This window comes from Phascolarctos cinereus, unplaced genomic scaffold, assembly GCF_003287225.1.
Source record: "Phascolarctos cinereus isolate Bilbo 61053 unplaced genomic scaffold, phaCin_HiC Scaffold_2;HRSCAF=192, whole genome shotgun sequence".
NCBI classification, from domain to species: Eukaryota; Metazoa; Chordata; class Mammalia; order Diprotodontia; family Phascolarctidae; genus Phascolarctos; species Phascolarctos cinereus.
Genome location: NW_027555625.1, coordinates 34,700,789 through 34,727,911, shown reverse-complemented (window position 1 = coordinate 34,727,911; position 27,123 = coordinate 34,700,789). Strand labels below are relative to the sequence as shown.

The 27,123-nt window shown below is 45.9% G+C and overlaps 1 protein-coding gene and 1 non-coding gene across 2 annotated transcripts; both read right to left on the bottom strand.

Annotated features, from left to right (window-relative positions):
- Window positions 1-1,569: 1,569 nt before the first annotated feature.
- PTCD3 (pentatricopeptide repeat domain 3) lies at window positions 1,570-26,962 on the bottom strand. The gene is given in 25 exon segments (XM_020969488.2): window positions 1,570-1,757; window positions 2,599-2,757; window positions 2,865-2,906; window positions 4,023-4,053; window positions 4,056-4,170; window positions 4,552-4,637; window positions 6,053-6,143; window positions 6,231-6,309; window positions 6,915-7,021; window positions 7,526-7,554; window positions 8,943-9,032; window positions 10,291-10,341; window positions 11,971-12,115; window positions 12,751-12,833; window positions 13,062-13,122; window positions 13,220-13,307; window positions 13,999-14,075; window positions 16,467-16,582; window positions 18,578-18,701; window positions 19,100-19,204; window positions 19,669-19,737; window positions 20,746-20,791; window positions 23,871-23,907; window positions 24,007-24,059; window positions 26,829-26,962. Coding segments are annotated over 25 exon segments (2,067 nt in total). The 5' UTR covers window positions 26,936-26,962; the 3' UTR covers window positions 1,570-1,681.
- LOC144456076 (small nucleolar RNA SNORD94) lies at window positions 3,389-3,525 on the bottom strand. The gene has a single exon (XR_013484982.1). It is a non-coding gene; the product is annotated as a small nucleolar RNA SNORD94 (small nucleolar RNA).
- Window positions 26,963-27,123: the final 161 nt, after the last annotated feature.

Genomic DNA, 27,123 nt, shown 5'->3' with positions numbered 1-27,123 from the left:
GTAGATGCTTGTATTGCTGGGAAGGGTTAAGTTTATCAATATTAGTCATCACACAATGTGGCTGTTACTGTGTACAACATTCTCCTGGTTCTGCTCACTTCACTCAGCATCAATCCTTACAAGTCTTTCCAGGTTTTTCTGAAGCCTGGCCGCTCATCATTTCTTACGCAACAATTGAATTCTACCACATTCATATACCACAGCTTATTCACCCATTCCCCACCAGAGCTGCTATAATATTTTTGTACATGTGGGTCTTTTTCCCATTTTTATTATCTCTGGAATACAGCCCTAGAAATGCTATTGCTGGGTCAAAGAGTATGTACATTTTTATAGCCCATTGGGTATAGTTCCAAATCACTCTCCAAAATGGTTGGATTAGCTCATAACTCCACCAACACCACATTAATGTTCCAATTTTCCCACATCTTCTCCAACACTTATCATTTTCCCCCACTGACAATTTTCTAACAAAGCAAATACATGTGAGGCAGCAGGGTGGGACAGTGGATAGAGTGCCAGCCCTGAAGTCAGGAGGACCTAAACTCAAATTTGGCCACAGACATTCACTGTGTGACCCTGGGCAAGTCATTTCACCCCAACTGGCCCCCCCCACATATCAAGTCTGAGGCCAGGTCTCATTCTCTATGCAGTCATCCTGCACGTGCCTGTTCCTCCCCTACCCCCACAAGTCCTTAGGACTTGACAAACTCCAAATGCAAACAGGATTCTGCTAAGGTTCCTTGTAGCCTGTCGCAGCCATTGAAGGTTTTTGAGCAAAGTAACTAGCAGCTCCAGGGAATCACGCTGAGCAGAGTGGCAGCTGAGGAGGGTCAGTGTGCAGCAGGCCCTCACTGCAACTGTGGCACTGTCACCTGCTCCTTTCCCGAGTCACAGGGTAAGACGTGAGCAGCACAAAGTGAAGAAAGCACCAGCAGAGCTGCACGTGGTCCAGGCTGTGACCAGTTCGTTGGACTGCAGAAGGGAGGGGTGTGCATATGTATTATCAGGGGAATGTCTCCAATGCCCCTGCTGCAATTTAGTCCAGTTTCAAGAATTTGCCCTTCTTTTAAAATCGGTTCTTACATAACATTCTCTTTCAAATATACTCTGTCACTCCAGACAAGAGGAAGCGGGCATTTCTTGGGCAGGACAGTGTCTCCTAAGGGAGGGGTGCCCAAGCAGGGGCCTGTGTCCTGGCGGTCTAAGGAAATCCTTTCTCTAGTAGGAGGCCCTGGGGACATTTTTTAGTGTATTTTCTCTCTGATTCCACTAAACACTTTCCTCGCTGTCAAGGGACGGACACACACTGAACTTAGATCATTTACAAAACAGTGTTACGATGTGATAATGGCTGACTGATCTTTCCACTTAACTTTGGCAATGAAGGACAGCCTCAGTGCACACGAAGTCTTTTGGAAAGTGAAAATATTTGTGTGAAAGCCTAAGGAACCAGTCACCGAAACGCTGGTCATCCCGTCCTTACTAATGAACAGTAAAACAAAGGCTTCATTCCTAATTCCCTCCCGCCCCTCCCTGCTCCTTCCAGCAGTGACATTTCACGCATCGGAAGATGGACACACGGCCTTTATTCCCCCACAGCCGCTGCTTCACCCCTTGCCCGCCTGATTCAGCTCTGGATCCAGCAAAGCTTCAAGGGCTCAGGGAGTGACATCAACCCTCACTCGCTGTCGCTGCTGCTGTCGCTGCTGCTGCTGCTGTCGCTAGCTGTCCCCGATAAGTCTTCCAGGGCTTCTCTGCAAGGAACAAAACCAACAGCTCCCTGGGGGTTCCTGTCATCCCCAATCCTGTGTGAGCTGTCCTCAAATGCGGTGACAAATCACAGCGGTCTGGGGACTTTGGCAGCATCGTCAGGAGCAGTGCTAAGACAGGAACCTCCTGTCCATACCAGGCTGCCTCAAGTGCATATTAAAATTTGACTTTTTATTCAATTAAAAATGTATCTTAGAAATACTATTGATTAAATGGTGCAAGGGGGGAGGATGAGAGAGACTGGAGGAAACTGTTGTATGAAAAGCAAGGCATCTCTGTATATACTAGGCCAGGAGTCTGTCTGTCACTCCCTTCAATAAGCCTTTCTTGATAAAAGATCATGGAGGGAGAGAGGAGGAGAGGGAGAGGGAAGGAGGGGAAGGGTGGGGAGAGAGGAGGAGAGGGGGAGGGAGGGTGGAGAGAGAGACGGGGGGGGGAGAGAGGGAGAGGGAGAGGGAGAGGGAGGAGAGAGAGAGAGAGAGAGAGAGAGAGAGAGAGAGAGAGAGAGAGAGAGAGAGAGAGAGACAGAGACAGAGACAGAGACAGAGACACAGAGACACAGACAGAGTGGATCTTGGGGATCATCTGTAATCTGGCTATTTTGTTTTATTAACAACTTTGCCCTGGGGCCCTCACGGGTGAGCCCAAAGTCACAAAGCTCCCGTGTCAGCAGATGCTCCCCCCACTCCAGCCAGAGGTCTTTATCTTGATTTCTGGCTATGCTCGTGGAAGCTCAAGGACAGGGACCACCCACCTTCTCCCCAGCAATGCTCCCACGTAGCACGGGACTTGGGGGGAAAAGAAAAGAGGGAAGGGAGCCCTTACTTCTGCTCCTTGGAGACATCAAACTCAGCCAGCACCGTCTGGGTGAGGGGCTCACAAATGCCTAAGCTCAGTGCGTGGGCCAACTTCACCAACTGCACAGCCCGGGCAGGATTGTGGGTCTCCTTCGCACTGTTCATGAATTCATTCATCAGCTCGGTTCTGAAACAGAAAACTCACATGAGCTGCTCCCACGCCCGCCATGCCTGTCCACTGAAGACGACAGAAAATCCCTGGAGGCCTGGTTAGGCCAGGCCACTGGAACTCACTTGGGAATTCTGTTGTGCTTCTTGAAATCCTCCAACGTTTGCCTGTGTGAGAGAAAATTATGGCTCCTTCAGGGCCCGGCCCAGGGTCTTTCACCGAGGCGGTCCCTAAAGAGCCTGCAATGGTATTTCAACCTGACAGATGGGGATGGGAGACAGGTAAACAGGTCAAAAATGCAGGGACTCTGTCCGGAGAAGGGGGGAGGGGAAGACAAAGGGGGCCAGCCCCAGCAGGTGCAACAGGTCCATTGTGAGTTAGAGTAACTTGTTTACTGCACTCACCCAACATTTGTGAAGCCTCTACTGTGTGGCAGGCACTAGGGATACAAGTACAAAGAAGGAAACAATCCTTCCTCCTAAGCAGCTCACACTCTAGAGAACCGTGTCAAACGTGCAGCACACTTGCAGCCAGACAACACACACCTCAAAACCAAGCTGCTCCACATCAGGACCCCGCCCCTCAGCAGCGCTCGTGCGCACCCTGGGGCCCTGAGGCTGGAGCTCACTGGGGACCGCAGGCCGCGGACAAGGCTCAGATTTAGGCACCAGTTTCATGTAAGTGCTTCCCATCCACCTGCCACATGCAGGAGGACAGAGCCACACCTACATTCAGCTCCCATGATTCAGCTGAGGTCCGTACCCCTGCGCCAATCATCACAGCCTGCCCTCACGGAGATCCTGCCCAGGCCATCGGCCTGATCCAGCACACCAACGGCCAACCTCAAAGAGCACGCACAGCAGCGACACCGAGGACAACCTTAACTGGCCCTTCGAGCCAAAGTCCAGCTCGTGAGCAGACCCTGGACACACACACAGAACACTGCCCCCACAGGGCAGCAGAAAGGGCACGGTGCTCCTGCGTGGCGCCACCCAAGCAGCCGATCCCTCCCTGCTCCAAGCCTCGGTCTTCCCATCCGTTAAATGTGCCTAACATGCAGTGACACAGTGGGGGAGCCCTGGCTGCAGAGGGGCAGTCAAATGGGACACCCAAACCACGTCACAGACACATAAAGGCCGGCCCTTAGATGCCTTTCTCTGGCAGAAGTGTGGATACCGAGGGAATCATTTTTCTAAAAAACAGAATACTGCCCCCTACTACACCCGCATCTCAGACCCTCAGAAGCACCCAAACACAACAACGGACCGATGGGCCGTACTCACCAGGCCTCCTGGATCCTGCCACCCCTCAGAGGAGGACAGCGATACAATTCATGGGGCCGGCGGGCCACTCTGGCAAGACGTTGCCTCCATCTTCATTTTCATACGTAGATTTAATATCAGCAGCGCAGTCAGCAAACGCTCCCTGGAGCTGAGAACGAGCGGTCCTCAGCACAACCACCGTGCCATGCTGTTTTGCTCATGACAACCCACAACCACTCTGGGAAGGAGTATGCTCACTTTACAGAGGGAGAAAGTGAGGAACAAAATGAAGTGCTACCTGAACACTGGGTAGCCCCGGCTTTAATGTCAGCATCTGCTTCTGCAGCCAGGAATGCTGAAGGCCATTTCCTCTTTCTCGTCTGTTATTCCCCAGGGGAGCACACGCAGACACCTAAGATCACCCCGACGTTGGGGAGGGGAGGGCTCAACACTGCCATTCACGTCCCAGACAGAGAAGACGGAAGCCAAGCCAGCGGCCTACACCAAGACGCGGGACGCTAAAGCAGGGAGGATGCTGCTGTTACCCTACCTCTGGAGGATGCTTCTCTCTGGCCATCAGCTCCAGGATTTCCTCCCTCAGATCATTCCGCTGGCTAAGACCGAATTCTCTGCAATCTTGGAACAGAAGAGACATGAGTTGAAACGAAGGCGGCTATCCTGCACGACCATCTCCACTCACTAGTTACCCACCAAATCCCATCACCCCTATTTTTCAGGCAGGAAAGGGCACAAAAGCACCAAGTTCAGTTTGATAACCTACCCCTACGTTTCCAGAAACAAAAAACAAGGGATGAAGGAAACCAAAAAGAACTAAATGCCTGAAATTTCCACTGCTCCTTGAGGAACACAGGGTAAGATGCACCTGTGTCCACTGCAGAAGGTTTCTGCACAAAGCCCCCCCCCCCGCAGTGGCTCAGGCTGCCCTCCCATCGGACGCAACAGCTACACCACCAGGCTCCTACACTATGACTACCAGACACTTGTGACGACAGCAACAACACTAGTAACAACGATGTCGTTCAGTCATTTCAATTGTGTCCACCTATGACCCCACTGGGGGTTTTCTTGGCAAAGATACAAGAGCATTTTGTTATTTCTTCTCCAGCTCATGTCACAGATGAAGAAACCAAGGCAAAGAGGGTTAAGGTTAAGTGACTTGCCCAAGGTCACACAGCTAAGTGTCTGAGGCCAGATTTCAGCTCACAAAGTTGAGTCTTCCTGACTCCAGGCCTGGTGCTCTACTGCGCCACCTAGCCACCCAATAACAATAATAACGACCATTTATTTAGTGCCTATTATCGGCTAGGCACAGGGCTAACCATGGAACATGTTAACTAACTTGATCCTTAAAAACACCCTGGGAAGTAGGTGTTATTTTTATCCCTCTTTTGCAGCTAAGGAAACTGAGGCAGACAATTAGACCAGGGTTAATTTGAGGCCACATCTGAACTCAGGTTTTTCTGACTTCTGGCCTGGAGCTCTACCCACAGTGCCACACAGCTGTCACCTTACTTCAATAACTCTTGGTGGTCAGGCAACATCATAAGAAGACTTTCACACTGGAAGAGCCCTGGCCTCTCACTTTAAAGGAGGAAACAAGGCCAGGAGAGCTCCACATCCTGCCCACAGACCTGGCCCCGCACCCCCAGCTTCTGATGGGGAGCACACTCTGGCTGGGGGCAGCTCTCAGTCTTCCCAACCAGCCCCTCTGCAACTTCTACCACCGGCTTCTGGTTCTGCCCCAGAGCCCAAACAGAACCACCCAGTTCCTCCTCTGAGGGAGGATGTGACATTTCAGCTCTCTGTGGACGGCTGTCAGATCACAGGCCTCACCGTGGGCCCGCAGTAACACATGCCCCTCTGGGGAGGGCTTCTTTATGTCCGTGTGTGGATGTCCCAAATGACTCCTGAGCCGTTCCTCATCAACAAGGCAGCTGAGCACTCAGCTGGCCTGAAGGGCCCGAGAACACACAGAGTAACCGAGCACACCCCAGGACAGGCCATGGGCACAAGCCCCATGCCTTATGTACCTTTCCAGATCTCAGGGATCATTTCTAACCGGCTCCCCACATCCAGGGCCTGGAGAAGACTCAACAGGAGGTGCGAGTGAGGAAAGCAGACCTGAGAAAGAGGAAGACTCCTTCAGATTGTGAGTGTGGGATGTGAACGGGATAAGACAGAGAAAAGTGACAGACAAGCGACACTCACGGAAGGGATCAGCTCCCTGTACCACTTCAAAGTGACGTCCACCTGCTCCATGAGGCACAACAGGCTGAAGAACTTGTGGCTGTAGGAAGAGGACGACACCCTTCTGCAGGTGCTCGGGGCCACTCAGCGGAACGTAAGCTTGGGGCCCAGCTGTGACCATGGCCGCCCAGGACAGTCATGTGCGGCACGTGCTGGGCTCGCCACCAAGCCAGGGGAGGAGCCCCGGAAGCTGTTCCGCCGTGCAGGAACACTTTCTACAGGCCTGGGTCCACATGATCTCTGCACGAAAGGAGGCCTCGACTCCCAAGGCAGCTGCTTCCACACTTTCCCTAAGTTTGGCCTCTCTCCCTCCTCCCCAACCCCAGTCAGTCCAGCACTAAACATCATTGGCAGCCCTCTAGACATGCCCCACCTTGCCAAAACCTTTCCAAACAACAGAGTAACGAACTCTCAGTGTAGGCTGACCATGTTCTCAGCCAGACTTTTCACCCCTCTCTTTCACTGCCTGTTCCTTCATCTTGCCTTTGAACCCCCGCCCCCCGTCACGCCCTGTCTTCTTGGCAGGGAGGACAGCGTGTCTGCCCTGACCCCATCTGTTGGACTTACAACAACAACGGCAGAGGCAAACACAGAATAAAGGGAACACAAAAGAACCAATGCTCACGTCTGCATCACCCAACTTACTAATAGAAGGAATTCTGAAAGGAATCCCCAAGCAGCTTCCAATGGTCGCCTGTCCTTAAGATGCCGTGAACTTGGTAGGCAAGGTCAAGGTCTTTCAGCATGAAGCACTGCCAACAGAGTGGGGGTGATGAGCTTAGAGCTGGCAGTGTGTGTCTCTAATGTCCCCCCCCTCCCCCCCGCGGGGCGGGGTCTGAGGCCAGCACCCTGAGCACTCAGGCTGTCCAGGGAGGGCAGGTGGGCCACCTGGCCTGAGGTGCTGCACTCATCAGAATGCTGCCGCTGCATTTCCAGCCTGGGGGAGGTGGGGAGACTTGGCCTCTGAAAAACAACACAGGACAGCCTCTACTGGTGAGGGCTGTGGAGGGCACTGGCCCTGCTGGGGCCAGTCTGGAGCTGAGCTTCTTTAGATGGGGCACAGCGGGCCTTGCACCCAAATCAAGGCCTGCCCAGCTGGGGACAGCAGATCAGAATCTGACCTTCAGAATTTGAAACAGACAAGTATGGAAGAAAAACTAGCAATGGAATGGGAAGCAAAGAGTAGGAAAGGTTGTGAGTGTGAGGGAGAGCAGTGTCTTCTCCGGAAATAGGAAACTAGCAAGAAATGTACTTACCACCTTCATAGCAGATGGAAAAAACCGGACTGAAAAGAAACATATGGCTGGTCTTAACCCTTGGTCAGCACAGATGAAATAGCCTTTAAAATTTTTATCTAACAAAAAACGCCGGGGAATCGCGTGAAAAGCAACACAAGCCACAGGACACATGAATTTGGTTTGTTACCAATTCCTCCCCAGTAATCACAATCTGAGACAAAGCGAGAGCAAAGATAGACCTAAATGATGGCGATAATCACGGAAGCTCCACTGCGCTAAAAGGCACCACACACAGTGAAGAACCACTGAAAAACTTTAGTTTCTTTGATAAAAGCCTCATTTCTCAAGTATATGGGGAACTGAGTCAAACGTATAAAAATAAGAGCTATTCCCCAAATGATAAACGGTCACAGGATATGCACAGGCAGTTTCGAGAAGAAACTAAAGCCATCTATAGTGACACGAAGAAACGCTCTAAACTACTACTGATTATAGAGAAAGGCAAATTAAAGCAATGCAGAGGGACCAGCTCACACCCACCAGAAATGACAAGCGCTGGAGGGGATGAGGGAAAATAGGTACATTAATGAACTACTGGTGAATCTGTGAACTGGCCCAACCACTCTGGAGAAGAATTTGGAAAGATGCCCAAAGGGCCATAGAGCTATACATCCCCTTTGACCCAGAAACACCACTACTAGGTCTGCATCCCAAAGAGATCAAAGGAAAGGGAAAAGGACCTCTAGTTACAAAAATATTTAAAGCAACTTTTTTTTTTTGGTGGTGGCAAAGAATTAGAAAATTGAGGAGATGCTCTTTAATTGGAGAACAGCTGGGGCAGGATTGCGACAGAATAGTGTTGCGCTCTAAGAAATGATGAGTGGGATTATTTCACAAAAACCTGGGAAGACTGATATGCCCTGATGCAAAGTGAAGTGAGCAGAACCAGGAGAACCTTGTACACAACAAGTGCAGTGTTGTAATGACGACCAACTGCGAGAGACCTGGCTGCTCTGATCAATGACGCAATTCAAGACAATCCCAAAGGACTCACGAAGCAAACATGCTATCTCCCTCCAGACAGAACAGATGAACTGGTGCAAACTGAAACAGGGTTTTCTGGCTATACACATGCAATATAATTAATATGGAAATGTTTTGCATGATTTCAAATGTATAATTGATATCACATTGTTTGCCTTCTTAGTGGGCAGGGAAGGGAGGGAGGGAATCTGGAACTCAAGATTTAAAAAGAAAAAATTTTTAATTAAATTAATTTTATTAAAAATAAAAAATAAATATTAAAAACAAAGTAATTCCACTTTTAGTGAATTTCCTCAGCTGAAATGTTCTAGTGGTGTCTTCCCTGCAAACACTGCTTGGGGGGGGGGAAGGAAACAGAGAGGGAGGCCATTTGACACACCCACAGGCTCACCGTCATCCAGGTCCTGCACACACAGCTTCTTGCCCTGGAGCTCACGGAGGATGTCACAGAAATAACTAGAGGAGATTTTGACACTCGGGGCTGCAGAATAAGTGAAGCATAAGAATTTCTTTTAAGAACTTTGGCTGGTCCCTCCAACCTTGTGGCACCAATTAAAATGGGATGTACTTCTACTTTTTTCATCTTAAAGAATTACAAACTTAATAAATACAAAAAAACAAGCATTTCAATATGTAAAGGAAAACAAAAGGAGACTGTATACAAATGCTGGTCTCCTGTTACGTGGTTTTTGCCTTTTCCTCCCTCAATATACAGCTTGAGTTTTTTGTGTAATTAAAATTTAACACGGTACTGTAACTGTAAGGCACCGAATCCATAAAGGAATTTGGGTAATTTTGTCATTTTTATCGTATAGGCATGGCCCAACAATGAGCAATTAATCTCTCTCCAATTGTTTGGGTCTGTCTTTATAAAGACTGTTTTGTAGTTATATTCATATGATTCATGTACGTCTTGGTATCTGTACCCTGATATTTTAGATAGTCTGCGGTCATAATGAATGACATTTCTTTTTGTATCTCCTTCATACTTGCTTTTGTTAGTAAGGTACAAGAGGTGGGTTATATGATTCTACTTTACTGAAGTTACTGGTTCCATTAATTTTTATGATTACTTGCTGGAGTTCTCTAAGTCATGTCCTCTGCTAAAGGGGTCATTTGGCTTCTTCTCTGCCCATGCTCATTCTCCCAAGTTCTCTTCCTTGTCCTCTTGCTATAACAAGCATTTCCAGAACTGTATCAAATTAAAGCAATGACGGCAGTGTTCCTGCTTTACCTCGATGTTACTATAAGGGCCACGAGTGTTGCTCGGGAACAGGTGACTGCTTCTCAAGAGTATATGCTGAAGTTTTCAACTCTACACAGTCTAGTGCTGCTCTGGGCAGCATGAAACAGGACGAGCAGGAGGGCATAAACCACAAGATACTATTCTATGGAACTCAAAGTAAAAAACCTCTCCTTAAAAAAGTTACTTTAATAGCAGGTCTAAAATTGTAATTCATATGCAAGTAAAGTCAAGAAATTATTTACCTCTTTTGGTTCAGTGATCTCATCAATGGGCAGATATCCTAAGGAGGTCGAGGCACGAGTAAAGGTACCTCTGACCCCCACTCATTCTCAACTTAAACACAGATACAGATAATGACAAGTAGCCTGGTGCTCACACGCTGCTCGAGAAGTAACCACACCCTCAGAAGCTCACTGAGTCTGTTTAATTACTGTTGGCATTCTCAGCATTTTAAAAATTTCTACAGACAGACATAACATAAGGGTATACGTACCAGATTTGTAAAACATCTCAAGTATATAGCAATATGTTGAAAGTGAAGGTTCTTAAAATTGCCAGAAAGGAGATAAAACAAAGAATAAAGGATTAAGTTGTAATAGCTGACATTTATAGGACACTTTATATTTCATAAACTGTTCTCACAGACTGTCGTGGTAGGTCACAGGATTTACCTAGTCATACAGTGAGTAAGGGAAGAAAGAAGCCTCTTTGGCTTCTAGTTTAGTCTTTCCAAAATACTCATTGCTTTCTATTCACAAAGCTAAGGGTGTGCGCTAACCTCATCACGAAGCTGGGACACAGGTAAATCATGTTAAAAAACAGGTACGAACAGTTACGGGTTTCTAGTCTTTAGACAGTTTCTATTCTAAAAGGAAAGTTGGGGAAGGAGTTCTATTCCATATGAATGCTTTGACCTTAACTCTACAGCAATTCACAGGGTCAAAATGAACAGCGAGTTACTCTGCGCACAACACAAGTCTTTCTGGGTAGTGCCACACAGCAGACACAATTTGGGATGACTGCATGGGCACAGCTGGTGGATCAGGGGCTGTGCTGTGGCATCTTCGAGGACACCAACACCAGGCTGACTCTTACTCTAGGGCAATGCCAGGCCCAAGGAGCTCTAAGAGCAATGAGAAAAGCAGACTTTATTCTGGCCAAAGAAGTCGATTAAGGCAGAAGCTGCTGTAACTTCCAGCCAAAGCCAAGGTTTATTAGAACATCTGTCATACTGGGCAGACTCTTAAGGAGTCTGAAAATTGGTGAGCTATTGGCTAGATTTTAACAATCTGAGCATCTTAATGGAGACAAGAGAGACCTTATATACAGAAAGAAGGTGGGAGAGATCTAGAAGTGGCCAAGTAGTCTGAGGGAACTGTGAGGTAGGTAATAGAATGCCAGGGACCTGGGCCAGGTGGCCAAGGCTAGCTAGGATTAAGGGTGGGAAGTGGCTGGGGGCCATAGAGATGTAAGACAATGGAGGGCTAGGCTAGATTAAGGGTAACAAGGAATTGGGAGACTGGGCATAGTCACAAGGAAAGGCCAGTTGATGAGATTATAGCCTCAGGCGAATGCCAGAGATCTGGCCATGTGGGAAAGTCCAGTGTTTTTCCTTTCTGAAGTCCAGATCCCAACCAAGACGAGAGAATTTCTAAGCAATTCCCATGTACCAAGGAGCCCACATTGGTTACAACATAGGATTTCTGTGGGTCCAGGAGATGTATGAACCTGGTCACGTTAGCTCTTGAAGCACTAATGCCACAAGCTACCCTGAAAATACACACACACACACACACACTCTGAAGGCTGGGAACAACAGCAGAAGGGCCCTGGGAGACCTTAGGCATGTTTCTTCTAGACTAGACCTGCAATTTCACTGGTATAAAGAGCCCCTAAAGAGGAACCCTCAGCACCAAGGCAGACTAGTGAGGGCTTTCTCTAAAACTCTAGAGTCCTGCCATGGGCACAGAGAGCTGAAGGATGGAGACACCAGAAGCAGGCCTTCCACACTTCTGACCTACCACACCACGCTTCTTCACTTAGCATTTGTTAACAGTAAATCAAAACCACAAATGAATACGTGGGACTACTACATAACCAGAGATGACTGCCCAAGCCAACACCACGTCCCACCCCGGGGCTCTCCTGGTCAACCTGCAGGACTCCCGCTCACCTATCTTGAGGGCTTTCATTTCACACAGTGTCTGCAAGGCAGGAATTCTCCCAAAGGAACCCATTTTCCTAAGGGCCCGAAGAATGGCATTAAATGTTTGAAGATTTGGTTTCACCTTTTGTTCAGCCATTTGTCTCAACAAATCCTAGTGGAATCAAGACCAAGACATTTGCAAATGAGGGAGGGTGCAGTTTGAGGTTCAACCACATCCAAAGTGCTCTGGGTGATGACTCTACGATCTATGGAGCCAAATTAGGCTTCTTTATTAAAACTGGATTTTGATTCATCCAAGAATGGTTTACTTTCTTCGTTTATATTTCTTGCAGCATTCGCTTTTCACCTACATTAAAAGTCACCCGAGTGAGTACCCCCAAAGTTAGCATTCCACCTACTGATCAGAATTTAGCAAGCCATGGTGACCATACTCAAGAGTCCTGCTTTTGCCCTGGACTACCCGACACACAGGAAGGGTCAGCCACGGCAACTGGCCACAGCAGCCTTTCTAAGAAAGGGAAACGTGGGCAGGTTATTTTTTCCATTTCTATAATGTCCAGGATGGTACATGTTCAATCATTCAATGTCAGTGAGAGGAAACTAACTCAGGTTTTCTGAATCAAGTCTTATTTCTTTGTTCATGAATTATCCCTGTTCTATCATCACCATCATCTAGTTCTCACTTGCAATGGAATTCATCATTATTACAATTTTAAAAACTGAAATGGAATTTTCAGGTCACGTACAGTACTTCACACACACTGCTAGAAGATAAAACAACTTTACCAATATGAGATTCCATTTATCTTCATATCTGTCTCTCACTGAGGCTGAAGCTTCAATCAGTGCATTGAAGGTATGAACATCAGCTGTAAAAGACAGAAAAACCAGATCTGGGGATGAAGATGAAAGGGTGAAGGGATAATGGTGGAGGAAGGAAAGGGTTATCTTGCTAAGGTAATCCAGTCTGAGCTCTTCCTGAGCTCCTCCACCCCACCTCAGGCCTGAAATCAGACCTCACGCCTTCATCCAGTGCCTGACATTTTTTTTTATCAGAGGGTCCACGTCCCCTATACGCTCTGCTAAGAAGCACTCACCCTGGAGCCGGCTGTTCAGTAAGTCTGTGTACATGCTGAAGGCCTTCTCGCCGGCATGATACTAGAGAGGGGCAGGAGAAAAAGGAATCCCAGTCAGCAGGAGACAGTGAGCTGAAGGAGCAGAGGGAGCAGAGAACAGGTGGCGGCCCTGGGCCTACCTTGGCCATTCCTCGGATCATTGTGCAATAGGAATGCGCGTTTTTCTCTGGCATTAGGTTGAAAATTCTCTCTGCATTGTTGTTTTCTCTACATTAAAGAAGAAATCACAAGTGAAGAGGCTGCAAACAGCAGCAGAGCCAAACAAACCCAGGACAGCCCTGGGTCTGCTGATGCTCAAGCCCTCTCCTCCAGTGGGCCTCCCTGGGCCCTGGTTTCTCATCAAATGGGGATAATGTCAGGTACGCTTTCTCTGCTTTCCCACAGCAGCTGTTTGGGGGGAGGAGCAGTGTGACCAACAGAGGAAGCCTGGCACAAATGAAGCTGCTGGTGCAGGAGATATCAATGTGCTCTGGTTTGAGGCTGAGATCATGTGGCACATCGCACACAGCACTGTTTAGAACAAAGGCCTAAGACTCTCCCAGAGGAAGGGAGGCGCTTTAGAAAAGGCTGAGGTGCTGTTCTATCACAGACAGATAACAAAGAATAGTATGAGTGGAATTAAAGTGTGTTACTTTTATTAAGGAAAAAAAAAGACAACTTGAGCTTTAGTCACGAACACAGCCTTTTGTTTGGAGATGAGCACCTTATCACAGCCTGAAAAGGCTCCTGAAGGCATCCTAAAAGCACTCTCAGAGACTGACAACACATGTGTATGTGTGTGTGTGTGTGTGTGTGTGTGTGGCTTCTTGTCTTTTTAAAGCTCCCCTAAGTTTTCAGTCTTAAAAAGGTCATGGCCTTTCACCACTTTCCGTGGCTCCACACATGGTGACACACCCACCTCCAGGTAATCTTGGGCTGTGACGCGGCCACTTTCTGTCCGGACCTCCTCTGGGCTGGCTTTTCTTCAGCTTCCTCCTGAAACAGACACCCCCAGAAATAAAAGTGCAGGTGACAGCCAACACTAAGAGTAAGCAGCCCAGGCCCAGGGTTAGGGGAGCACGCCCACTTGCCTCACAGTCACAAAGCCAGTGCTGGCCTCAACTTCCTCACCTGTAAACAGGGGGTAAAACCTGTGTATTTCCTTAGCTACGAGTTGTGAGAGAAGACATTTCTACATCTACAGTGCGATCTCAATGTGAATGCCGCTAAAAAGTGGGGAAGACCCCCAAACAAAGTGAAAAAGTAGCCATAAAGTGACTTCGTCCCCTCTCCTCTACAAGCAGACGCTCCCTGCGTTGTCTTTCTTCCTGAACAATGAACAAAGTAAAAGGGCCCCGGCTGCTAATGCTGGAGGCTCCCCTGCCTCTCACTGGGTAAGCTCTCATGGAGTCAACCAAGAGATGACCAAGCCAACAACCTCACAAGGAGAGAAAGATGCTAGACCTGGGAGGGAGGAGGAAAGGGCAGAAAACGCTGGAGCTTCGGCGATCCTGGCCGCCCAGGATCGCCGAATGAGCTGCCCAGGGCAAGGACTGGCCTGAGCTCGGGGGAAGCTCTGGCTGGCTAGGGGAGACAGGAGGGAGAAGGCGAAAGAGAAAGCCTGCATCTGAGATGGCAGGTGAGGGGAAGTCTGAGCTGAGAACAGCTCGGCTTGGCAAATGAAAAGAACTGAGGGAGCTGACTCACACAGACAGAGCAAGCCAAAACAGCTAGGCTCCAACTCAGCTCTTTGTACCCCACGCTGTCTCCCTGTACAGTCTGTCTGCTGATCGCTTAAGTTGTTACTTAGAGAAACAAAATCTTACATTCCCTGCCTAGCTTCTGAGCTAAACCAAACACGCCAGAAAAGAGGGCCACTTATGCTGGCTGCTACAGGGCTGCCTGAGTCTGGGCACGGTCTCTTAACATCACTCCCCAGACACTACCAGGACAGGAGACGGGCAGAGTGCAGCCCAGGCAAAACTGAGGAGCGGTCTCCATTCTGTGCCTCAAGCCTGCCTTTAGCGCCAACCTGGCACCCATGTCCCAGAGGCCCAACTACCCAAAGCTCTTCATTGCAACACCCTTCCTTCACCGGCTGGCCGTCCCTAAGTCCCCGTCCTCCAAAGGTCCCAAATTCAAAGCCACCTCTGCTTTACCACCTATTTGAGCTTCTCATTTAGCTCAGGTCCCCTTTTCAGTCAAGTGTCAGGAACAAAGTAATCAGATTAAACTAAACTTGCATCTAAGCGTCTGAATCAGGTTATTTACATCTTTAGCGAAGACAAAAGGAATCTCCCCAGGATGAGACAGGGTTCTTGTTTGGTTCAGGGCTTTTTTATTTGTGTTTTTTTTTTGGGGGGGGGATTAAAGAGTACTTCCTCACTGCTCCGTCACAAGGGCACCAGCAGTGACAGCAAACCTGCAGACAGGGAAGCCTCCTATTTCACTGACCAGCACAAGCTGGTCAAAAGCCAACCTGTTCAAGAGTATAAAGCCTATAATTAATGCTGGGACAGCAAAACAAAACAAAACAAAACAAAACAAAAAAAACAAACCCTCAAATGCTCAAAGCAGTGACAGAAGGCAGGGGGAAATGGCGCCCTTTTCTGGTTACAAAGACAAGGTGTCCCAAAAGTGTCCCTATAGACTAAAGCCTTAAATGTTTAAAATGGCACAAAAATTTCTGGGACACCCTGTCTAAAGAGACTGAAGCACAGAAAGGAAAAGTGATCTAAGGATACGTGACAAAGTTATCCCAGAGACGGAATGAGAACTCACAAAGTCACAAGACCCCTACTTCACACAACTCTGAGATGCCCAATGAAGCTTTCGCTAGGTCAGCGAGTCAAGCCTAAGGCCACTATGAGAGTCTGATCCCCTTGTGCTGAGGTCCAAGCCCAAGCAGAGCAGGGAGTTACAGCTACTTAAAAACTTTTAAAAATTCCAAAACCAATTCTAAAGAAGGAACTCACAACTGTACTTGAACAATTTTTAAGTGTAATTTAGCAGACTCTCAGAAACTTCTGCAGCATTTTGTAGTTATTGCAAGATTTCTTTTTCTACTTTCTTACAGATTACTGACACTTAGAAATGCTACTGGTTTTTGTGGATTTCTAGATTATCTTACTTTACCAAAGGTGGAAGTTGTCTCAATTAGTTCCTTTAGTAATTCTGCGGTTTTCTGAGTAAGCTGCCAGCTCATCAGTGAAAAGGGCTCATTCTGTCTGCTCTGTTTTTAACTTTTTTCCTCTTAGTTCACGGCTGCTGCGGAGAAGTGGTATCCTTGCTTTACTTCCGTGTTTACTGGGAACACTTCTGAGCTTTCCCCACTGCAAATAATGGCAGCCCCCAAGCTACCCCAAGCCCCAATGTGTTGATCTTTACCAATTCTTCTGATTCTTCAATTTGATGAGGTTGCTCTTCTCGTGGGGGCTCTTGGTCACCATAGTAACACAACAGATCTAAGAGGCTGTTTGTTGTTTCCAAAGACACAGAACTCCCTATAAGCAAACAAAAAAGGCCATAAAACGAGAAAGGACTCAAGCATCCTGCTGCCAACTACGCTTACGAATGCCGACATTTTATAACTGCCCTTTAACGTTTGTAAAGCATTTTCCTTGCAATAGTCCTAGCAAGTTGCTATGCCCACCCCATTCTACAGGAGGCCTAGACAAAATCACAGAATTATTTCGGTCACAAAATGATCTCTCCCAGAGCAAGGACCTGAGCATAGGTCTCTCTGACTCTAATTCAATAATTATCAAGCACTTATGTGCAAAGCATGGTGCTAGCTCAAGAGAGAAAGACACAATGCCAAGCAGTCCCTGCGATGAGCCAGAGAATCGTCCTTCCAGAGCTCATATCACATTACAACACAGCAGCTGCTGCTGTGAGGATCAAAGGAGGTCACCTCTGTAAAGTGATGTGCAAAAAGCATAGCAATTATCATTGGCTAAAACTAGCAACACAGCTAGGGCTAGGGGAGCAATTCTTAAATGAACAAGGGGGAGGGAAACTGTGGAAGATCAAATAGACTATTTGGATTACATTAACTGAAAGGCAAGGTCAAAATCTCAAGGCACCCAGGATAAGAGAAGAAATCATATCTCTGGTAAAGGCACCCAAGACACAGATGGAGTTATTACATAAGACCAAGAGCTAATCCTCAGCATATAACAGTCAAAGGACACAAATAAACAGCTCTCAAAAGAAGGATTATGAAAATGGTAGCCATATGAAAAATGGCTCCAATCTACTAATGAAACAACTAAGAATTCACCCAAAACTCAACCTGTTGGCAAAACTGACAAAAGATGCCCAAAGACAACACTGGAGGGGACTGCAGAAAGACAGCCTCGCTAATAGACCGGAGGAGCTCTCACCTGGTCCGACCACTCTGGAAAGCAATTTGGAGCTATGCTAAGAAAGTGACTAAAAATCATCGCTAGCCTTCAGCCCAGAGATCCCAGTCTAGGGATATGAGTTCAAAGGAAATCAATCAATCCAACAACCACCATGCCTTTATTAACAGCCTACTACGCACCAGGCCTTGAGTATGTAAATACAGAGAATCAAACAATCACTACTCTCCAGGAGTTTAGAGTCTAATGGCAGAGTCAAAAAGTACTTTTTCTAAGTATATGCAAAATAAATGCGAGGATGGAGGGCACTAGGATTTGGGGAATGGGAAAGACTTTCTGGTGAAGTAGGTTCTGAAGGAATTTTGAAGGCAGAGGCAGTGGTGAAAAGGAGAACAGGGTGAAGGCTAGAGTTTGATAAGAACACTGGGGGAAGGTGAGAAGGCCTGAAGTAGGGCAGCAGCTGAGTGGTGCAGAGAAGGGAAGGCACGTGACAGACGGAACCAACAAGTCTTGGTCATCTAGTCCAATGGTGTCCAATACCAATAGAAACGGGCCACAGAACAATACATAAGGATCTCTGTGGGGGCATGCTATTGCCCAATTACATTTTAATTTAGCTCAATCTGCCACAGGAGAGTCGGATGTTATTTTCTGTTTGGCCATTTCTACTGCCATTTTTAGAAAGCCTTTAAGTCACCCTTCCCAAACTATACAAGTAACCATCCAGGCCTGCTGCAGGATACAGGACAGTCTGGATGCAAATCACCACTGGCACAATGAAGCAAACTGCCGGAGAGCTGGTCACAGAAACACTGCTCTGAAACGCCCCAGGGTAACAACACAATGTACTGACACATGGGGCCGGGTCTCCTCTTTGTCAGAGTAGTCCTGGTACCTTTCAGTCAGCCACTAAACATGTATTAAGCACCTCCTGTTATGCTAAGGTGCTTACGCTAAGCACTGGGGATTCAGAGAAAGGCAAAAGCCAATCTGTACCCTGGAAAAGCTCACAATTCAGAGTATCATAGGAGAAATTTGAGAAGCAGCACACTAACCTAGCAGGTGAGAAAAGGGTCAGGTAGCGGAGCTTGGGGCCTCTTTCCTAAGAGCTGAGGTAATTTAAAATGCTGTTACCTGCTTGAAGGAGCTGGTCAAACATGTCCACAGAGGCTTGGACTCTGTGAAGCCGGATGCGCTCCTGGAGGGCAGCCTCACTCACTTCCTCAAGCTGGGGGTCCAAGTACTCAGGCATCAGGCACTAAAAACAGGCCAGACATTAGGGGGGAGAACTGCCCGGTCAGGCTGCAGGGGTTCAACTCTCCAAGAACTGTCAAGGTTTCCCTCTCTCCTCCACCAGACAAGCATCTTGGAAAAGGAACTCGGGCCCACGTGTTCCTTGAAAAGTGCCTGAAAGTAACCTGCAAAGTTATGTGCTAGTTACTGACTACCTCTGTCACCTTGTAATCATACCACCTCTTTTTTCTTATTGAAAAAGAAGACAATAAAGTATTTAAAGGTGGAGGAATCTCTCTTCTGCACCCTCTGCTATCCAACTCAGTACAATGGTTTTAGAAGATTTCTCCTCAATAGCTAGGCAAATGGTGATCATCTCAAAATAAACTTATCTAGAATGGGAAATGACCAACCTCCACTTACCGGTATATGCGGTCCAGCTATATCCTTCTCAAAAAATTTGGGATATGTATTAATAACATATTTTGCTGCATTCTTTCCAGAATCCTTTGCCAATAAAAACAGACGCTGTATAAAAAAAGGAGGCAGATTTAGACATTAGCCGGTATTCATTTTTATTTAGATTCAAAGAGTAAGGAAGAAAAATTAATCGCATTTTTCAGAATCTTTTTTCCACCATTCCTTATTATTAATAGAGGATACAGAAAAAAATACAGGACCACCTTGATTATACAAAGGAACATAAATTCACCACTTAGTCTCTTCCCCCTTTCTCACTGACTCCAAACGTGCTCAGGCATCTGACCTGACCATGAAGAAGCCTTCTCACTGCGGCCCTTGCCCCAAGACCTTCTCCACCTTTCCATTTCAGTGCCAACTGTCCCCAATGCAATCGCAATCACATTCTGGAATGTTACCAGTCAGCACCTGTACTTGTGGATAAGGCTGAGTGACACGTCTTATTTTATGCACCACAGCCTGCTCACCACCCCAAGGATTGGGATACAACAAGGTTATGTGAAAACACTCACAGCTTCTGCAGACGTGACTGGGGTGAGAAAAGGATCATCTTGGAATATGTAATGGGCAGCTGTGGGATCCTAGGGAGAAGACAGATTAAGCCTCTTTAGTTTCATCATTCATCATCAAGATTTACTCCAAAGGAGATTCTGAAATTTTTATTACTCTACCTTAAAGGGGAAGACTTGAGACTCAAAGTGGAAATTCCCAATGAGGAGCAAAGTCAGTGAGTGTGGCCATTAAGCCAAGCATTAAGAACAACTCAAGGCCAGGACACATTTTGGGGCACTGTACAGAAGCAGTTAAGAAGAGTTGGCATATAATCTCTAAATGTTTGCCTTCGCTGGAGAGGACAAGAAACTTCAATACAGGACAAGTATTGGGGCTCTCTGGGAAACCAGATTCCTAACCCTTCCCTTCCAAGGTCTGCGGCATAAACTTTCTCAGGACTTCAAAAAAGATTTGGCTTTCCTGGCGTAGCGTGGCTCTTGGTGCTACGTGAGACACAAGGGAAGGCTAAACTCCATTACGTTGGGAGATATTGGGCCTTCCCACAGAGGAATGGCTAGTCTGGAACATAAGGTATTTTTTTCTGGGAGGAGATTCAAAAGCACCTCTGTATAGTTTATGAATTTTTAATGTGAGGACATAAATGATTAATCCAGTCCAAAAGAAGTGTGCATTAAGCTTCAGCAGTTCTGCTGTATAACAAACAGTACAAATCAGTCTGTTAAGTGGCTGTGATGCTCCTCTATGGGAAAGGTGGCTCTCCCCTTCAGAGTCCAGGCCAAGAGCTCGTCAAAGACCTGGGTTAGACTCAAAGTTCTGGTCCTTACTAGCTTTTCTACCATGCACAAAGACCTTAACTTCTCCACGCTCCAGTGCTGCTCATTACTGAAATGTGGATAATGATACTTCAATTACTGGGGGGAAAGTGCTTTAGAAAAAGGGTTGATTATCTTTCCATTAGATGTGAGAATTCTGAAATAGAAAAACTGTGTGGATATAAGCTCATGAAATGGAAGTCTCATTATTACTAAAGGCATTACTAGACAGTTTAGATGAGGCATCCAACAAATACTACTTACCCTCTGGGTGGTGGATGCCAAAGCTTGAAGGACTGCTACGTTATCCCTAAAAATGAGAATTAAAACATGGAAAGATGTAACACAAAAATCAGTTTGGTCCATTCACCAAGTGATCTAAGGCAGTCTGGCCTTAGGTCTGCTCCCATCTGTCTGGCAGAAGTGGTCACAGTATGAACTCACTCTCTGAACTACAGCCACATCTCCTTTTGCAATAACACATGAGAACAAAGGGCAGAGAGTGTAGCAAGAGGAATCACGGGCAGCCCCAAAACAATTCCTACGGGGAAACGAGGCGGCAGAGGACAACGCCCAGAATAAGGAAGAGCCAAGTTTGGGTCCTGCCTCAGACACTTTCTTGGCTCTGCAACTCTGGTCAGATCACATACCCACTGTGGGCCTCAGTTACTTCATCTGTAAAATGGGGATGAGAATTCTACCTGCTTTACATTACTCACAATAATGAATACATTGTGAGACACACACACAGAGTGGCAATGATTACCTCCTCCCCCTTCTGAGCTGGCAAGCACCTTAGCGCAGAGGAAAGTGAGTGACTCATACTAGGCAATTTCCAGCCACGACCTCCCTCCAAATTTTCTTTCCTCTTTCAAAACACTCTTGATCAATATCACATGTGAATATATCCATATTCAAAGACCAGGAAAAAAAAAAGAATTACATATGAAACTGTGAATCTATTATGTACAGCTTGTTTTTTTCCAAGTATGTATTAAACCCAGCAGTACCACACTATATCCCTTACCTTCTAAAACTGCCTGTGTGCCCACCTACATTTTCTTTGTGTTTCTCTATCACAGTGATCTCTCACTTCCCCTCCAAAGTCCTCCCGGTAACAATAAGTTTAAGTGAAGCCAAATAAACGTGTATACCAGCTGTGACGGATATCACCCATGTCATTCTGCACCTCTGGTCCATCACCTCTTTGCCAAAATAGATTTGGCAATCTTGTACACAAAGGGAAAGGGATCAGACCTGGGATTTCGTTGGTGGACACAAGTCCCAGGGGAAGAAGCTCCCTTCACTAATGCAGTTCAGCACCTTCTCTGCAATTTCTAGTCTTAAGAGATTGCCTAACCCTGGATCATCGACTTACTGTAAGTACCTAGTAGGCATTTAATAAATGCTTGTTGAATGAACACAAAATCTACACAAAATGGCATGGTTCTCAAGGCTGCCGTTCACACCTCCTGGTTGGTAGGCGAACCCTCTGACCTACTGGTCCCTACCTATCTCCTTAGCACTAATGGCATCAGCTGCTAAATAACATGTGCTGAACTGCTGCCTTCTGGAAAAACTAACTGCCCTTGCCTTTGATAAGAAATATGATTCTAATTTCTTTCTATATCCCCTTTCAAACTGTAAATATAAAGCAACTGTTTACCAATATGACACCAGGCTAAGAGAAAGCTTTAAGAAATGTAAATAATTATAGGTAAACTAAATTTCTTTAAATCAGCTCACAATTTACTAACTTTTCATTACATCTCATCATCTTTTTCTCAAGAAAAAGGGCTTTTCTGTGTTGTTTCAGTTTGGGAATAGAAAAGTATCATCTTAGTACAAGTATCACAGCAAATTAACCATCTTTTCAGGTTACTACAAGGATATACTTGCAGCCAATGATAGAACAAATGGTGAAGCTAAAATCCATTACTGGTTCCTAAATTAGTCTGGATTATTGGAACCCTAGCTCAATTAGTCTCTTTGCCCCCAACCTCCTTGATCCCATTCCATTACTAAATTAATCATCTCTGAGGTCAGCTTTCATTTTGTTATGACTGCATGGAACCCTACAATTCCTACTGATTAGAGCAAACCTACCACTATCACTTAATGGTCTTGTGACTTTGAGGAAGTTGTAGCCTCTTTGGGTTTGACTTATGAATCTGTAAAACAAAGGACTGGACTAAATTATTTCTCTGGTATTTTATAGGTCAAAAATGCTAAGATTTTAAGCCACAAACCCTTACTTTGACATCGACACGACCTACGTTACTATTTAACCTCACTTCTTTATTTTTCTAACAGTGACATTTTCTGGCCAGCTCAGTTTCAGTAGTTCACACCCCATCCCCCCCACCCTAATTCCTACTTCCTTGGCTTTGCTCATGACACTCAAGGACTTTAAGAATGAATGAAAAAAAGCATTTATTATGTGCTTACTGTATGAAAAGCACTTTGCTAAGGCTGGGGACACAAAAGGAAATTTAAGACATTCTAACAGGGAGGTAACACACAGGTTTAAGCTTCAAGTGAGATGGAAAGGTCCTGTGATTCTTATAACAACAAAAATAATAATCACACATTTTAAGATTTACAAAATGCTTACCTCACAATAACTTTGTAAGGTAGGCAGCTCAAGCAGTATGGATTTCATCTACCAAATGGTAAACTAAGGCCCAGAAAAGTATAAGTGATTGGCTTAAGGTTACAAAGCTACTAATCAGCAGAGCTGGAATTCAAACCTAAGTCGCTGTGCTCTAAGATCCACTGCTCTTTCCATTATGTCTAATCCACATCCACCTCCCCATCAAGGATCGGTTTGAGCTCTATTTCATGAAACCTTGGGCTCAGATGCTACCTGGGAGGACCAAGCACAACAATGGCCACTCTACTTGGGCTTAACTTGGCCCTCTTTTAAAGTTAAGAGGACAGCGTGAAAGATGCTTATGCCTCAACCCATGCTTTGAAGTTGGGGATCCCAAAGCAGGTGACAGTCAAATGAATATTCTCAGGTCTGGCTTGGTTCCAGGTTGGTCCTGGAAAGACCAGAAGGAATCTGAATCATTAGGACATCCGTAGAAATAAACTGGCCTCTTGGGATATTTTAAACTAGGTTTGCTATATGGCCATTCTCCTGTGCCCAAGACTGCTAAATGTAGCCTAGTTACTTTATATTCAGAGAAACACTGGGTCAACAAATGGTGGGATCAGCACCTGAAGCTAATCCTTTTGATTCTTTGTCATGGACTCTTAAATGGGTATCACCACTTCAGAGCAACAAATATCACACAAATGCTGATCTTACATTGGATTCCACAGATCACCTTGCCATTTCTTCCAAGTCAGTACAATCACTATCTTCACATGGCAGCACCACTTACCAAGTTTTTCTCTTTGGAATGACCACTTCTTCAGAACCTTGAAGAACAGAATGAAAACCAGTGATTTAACTTTTCTCAATAAAATAGCCAAGTATAATTCCAAAATGATGCCGTTGGCACACTGAAGGTATCATACCTGGAAGATCAGCTCCTGCTGCTCCTGGGAGGGATGCGCTTCCAGAATAAGGTCTGTATAAAACACAGAAGGCTGACATGTTCACCACCAAAGTGCTGAGGTCAAGTAAGGCAAACATTCCACTCTGAAGTTATCTACACCAACATGCATGATGGAACCGTTTGGCTCCTAGAATGTTAGTACTGAAACACATCTTGGTAAAGTCTCTAATCCAACCCTCTGCTGCCTAGAAAGGAGGAGCTCCTTCTATTAAAACAGTTTGGTATGCACCACACTGACTTCAGTTTATTTTGTGCCACGTTCAAAGAACCTACGTTTTGAGTTACGTGTGATTAAAAAAATGGTTAACATAAAATCTTGCTATTCAAAATTTGGAAGGGTGATCTCATTAGACAAACCAAAAATAAAACCAAAGAATGTCTTATTAATGTTTATGACACTAGAGATTTAATCAGTGGGCAAAAATGCCAAATTTACTTCTGGGACGTGAATAAGTTGACAAAAATACTATTTATGTAGTTCAGACTTAAAGCTAGATGATAACTCAGAGGCCACTTAATAATAGCTAAAATTTATATGGCACTTTTAAGGTTTGTAAAGCATTTTTTACATATATTATCTCATTTGATCCTCACAAAAAACACTATGAAGTAGGTACAATATTGTTATTATCCCCACTTTATAGATGAGAAAACCAAGCCTGGGAAAGTTAAGGGAGAAGTTGTCAACCATACTGTGTGTGAAACAAGATTTGACCTTTAGTCTCAATGACTCCAAGTCCAGCATTCTATCTGTGTCACCATCTATATGTGTACACATCTAATCTAAATGCCCTCATTTTACAGATTAGGAAACTGAAGCCTAGAGAGGCTAAGTAACTGACACCCACGTCACACAAAGAGGCATTGTCTGAAGGCAGATCTTCTAAAGCCCAAGTTCTTTCCATTGTACTATGATGCCTTTATGCCATAACTGTTATTCCAATGAAGATGGTAGGTTTCAAAATCTACTTACACTGTAATATCTGATCCCAACACCTGTACTAAGTCACTCAAGATCACTCACTGCATTTCACCTATTAGATTTTATGGAAGTTACATTCTGACTGAGGTACAGACTTCCTACAGCCACAAAATCTCCCTTTGTGACTTTGTAAAATGTTCACTGTAGGAAACCTTCCACCAAAAATTGTCTCTATACCGTAAGGGACACCCTAGGGAAATGTAACTGGGGATGTTCCCAGAAATCTATTGTTAACATAATTTATTCATTTAAAAATATCAAAGCATACATATTATTCTCATGTCTAATCCTTTACCTAAATGGCATCTTTACAACTCAGCAAATTGTTGAGTCCAGGTGGTTGCTTATGTCTATGATTACAATGGAAGTCAGGAACTTTCTCTTCTACTGTAATTCCAACATTAGAAATTTATTTCTTTGAGCATTGTGGCTCCAAGTATAAGCACAACAGCTCATATTCATGGAGTACTTTACAGTTTACAAAGCACTTTCCTTACAACAGCCTGGTAGGACAGCCACGATAAACAGTATTATTCTGATTTCATTCATTCTTTTCAGTCGTGTCTGACTCTTCACGAGCCCACTAGGGGTTTTCTTGGCAGAGATACCTGGAGAGGTTTGACATTTCCTCCTCCAGCTCATTTTACAGATGAGTAAACTAAGACAAAGCTGAGTGACTTGCCCAGGGTCACACAGCTAAAAGGTATTTGAAATCAGATTTGAAGGTGGGAAGAAGAGTCACCCTGACTCTGGGCCAGGGGCTCTATCTACTGTACCACCCAGCTGCCTGGATTTAATCACTCTACAATTTGTTCTTGGGGCTCTTCTTCATTGTATCACCAGGAAAAGTTAAAAAGGAGAAATCTCTGACCATCCTTATGTTAAAACCGCAGTAATAAGTTTAGTGTTAGAAAGGACCTCGAGGGGATCAGCTTGTCACTTTTACTTACAGTTCAAAGCAAGTCAACAAGCATTTATTAAGCTTCCACAGATGATGTCCTAAGTATCTGCCCTGGAGGAGCTCACAGTCTAATGGTGCAGACCACATGCAAACGAACAAGGACACACAAACATGAGACAGACCAGAGAAGGCAACCTCACAATTCAGCTTTTCTCCTCCTATTGCCCTGTCCAGAGTGTGGTGAAGGCGGAATGACCTTGGCAGAAATCATCTTTTACACCTAACACTAGCTGGGCAAGTCACCTAACCCCGCACCCCACCCCCATCATCTTTTCCCTTTCCAGTCCACAAAATTGCTAAGAGCTCACAATTTAATTCGGTGCTTAATTAATAATCCTTAGGCCCCTACTCTGTGCTGGGCTCGGTCCTGGGTGGGAAGAAAGGCCAGCAGGTTGAAAAGCATTAGAAGAATAATTACACTGAGGGCAGGGGCTGTCTTTCGTCTCTTTTTTCATCCCAGAGCTTAGCCCAGCGCCTAGCACTGAGTAGGTGCTTAAATACGTATTTACTTAATTGAAACGAAAAATGCAACAGTAGCTGCCCTGAAAGAGCTGCTATCTCGCTGAAGGATGAGACGTGCAGTGCAAAGCGCACTGGCTCTGAAGTCAGGGTACCGGGGTTCAAATCCTAGCTAAGGGATTTCCAAAGCGTGACCCCAACGCTGCAGGCCTCCAGGTCGTCCTCCCGGACCCACGTGCCATTCCCGGCGCCCATGCGCACCACAACGCTTTTACAAACCCCCCCCCCTCCAGCGGAGGATCATCGATTCTTCCCTTTTCCGCCACAGGTTCGAACCGATGCTGGGACCCACTGTACCTTACAGACCCATGCCCCTTACCTGTTTCTAGTAACTTTTTTTCGTGCATTGGCCCGTCTACCGGTCAACGGCAGCCGGGACCAGCAGCAACCTATACGGAGAAAGCGACAGCTTACTACAGCTGCCATCTTGGGCTCAAGTGCAAAGCATTTCGGGAATAGATACGACAGGAAAAAGGAGGAAGTGGAGAGAGACGTACCACTGGGCGAAAAGATGGGGAGGTTTTTAATGTTGGTCTGGAAGGGAGGGTGTGTTCATATTTTAAAATTTTTTTATCACAAATTTTGAGGTATAATATGCTTCCTATTCTTAAAGC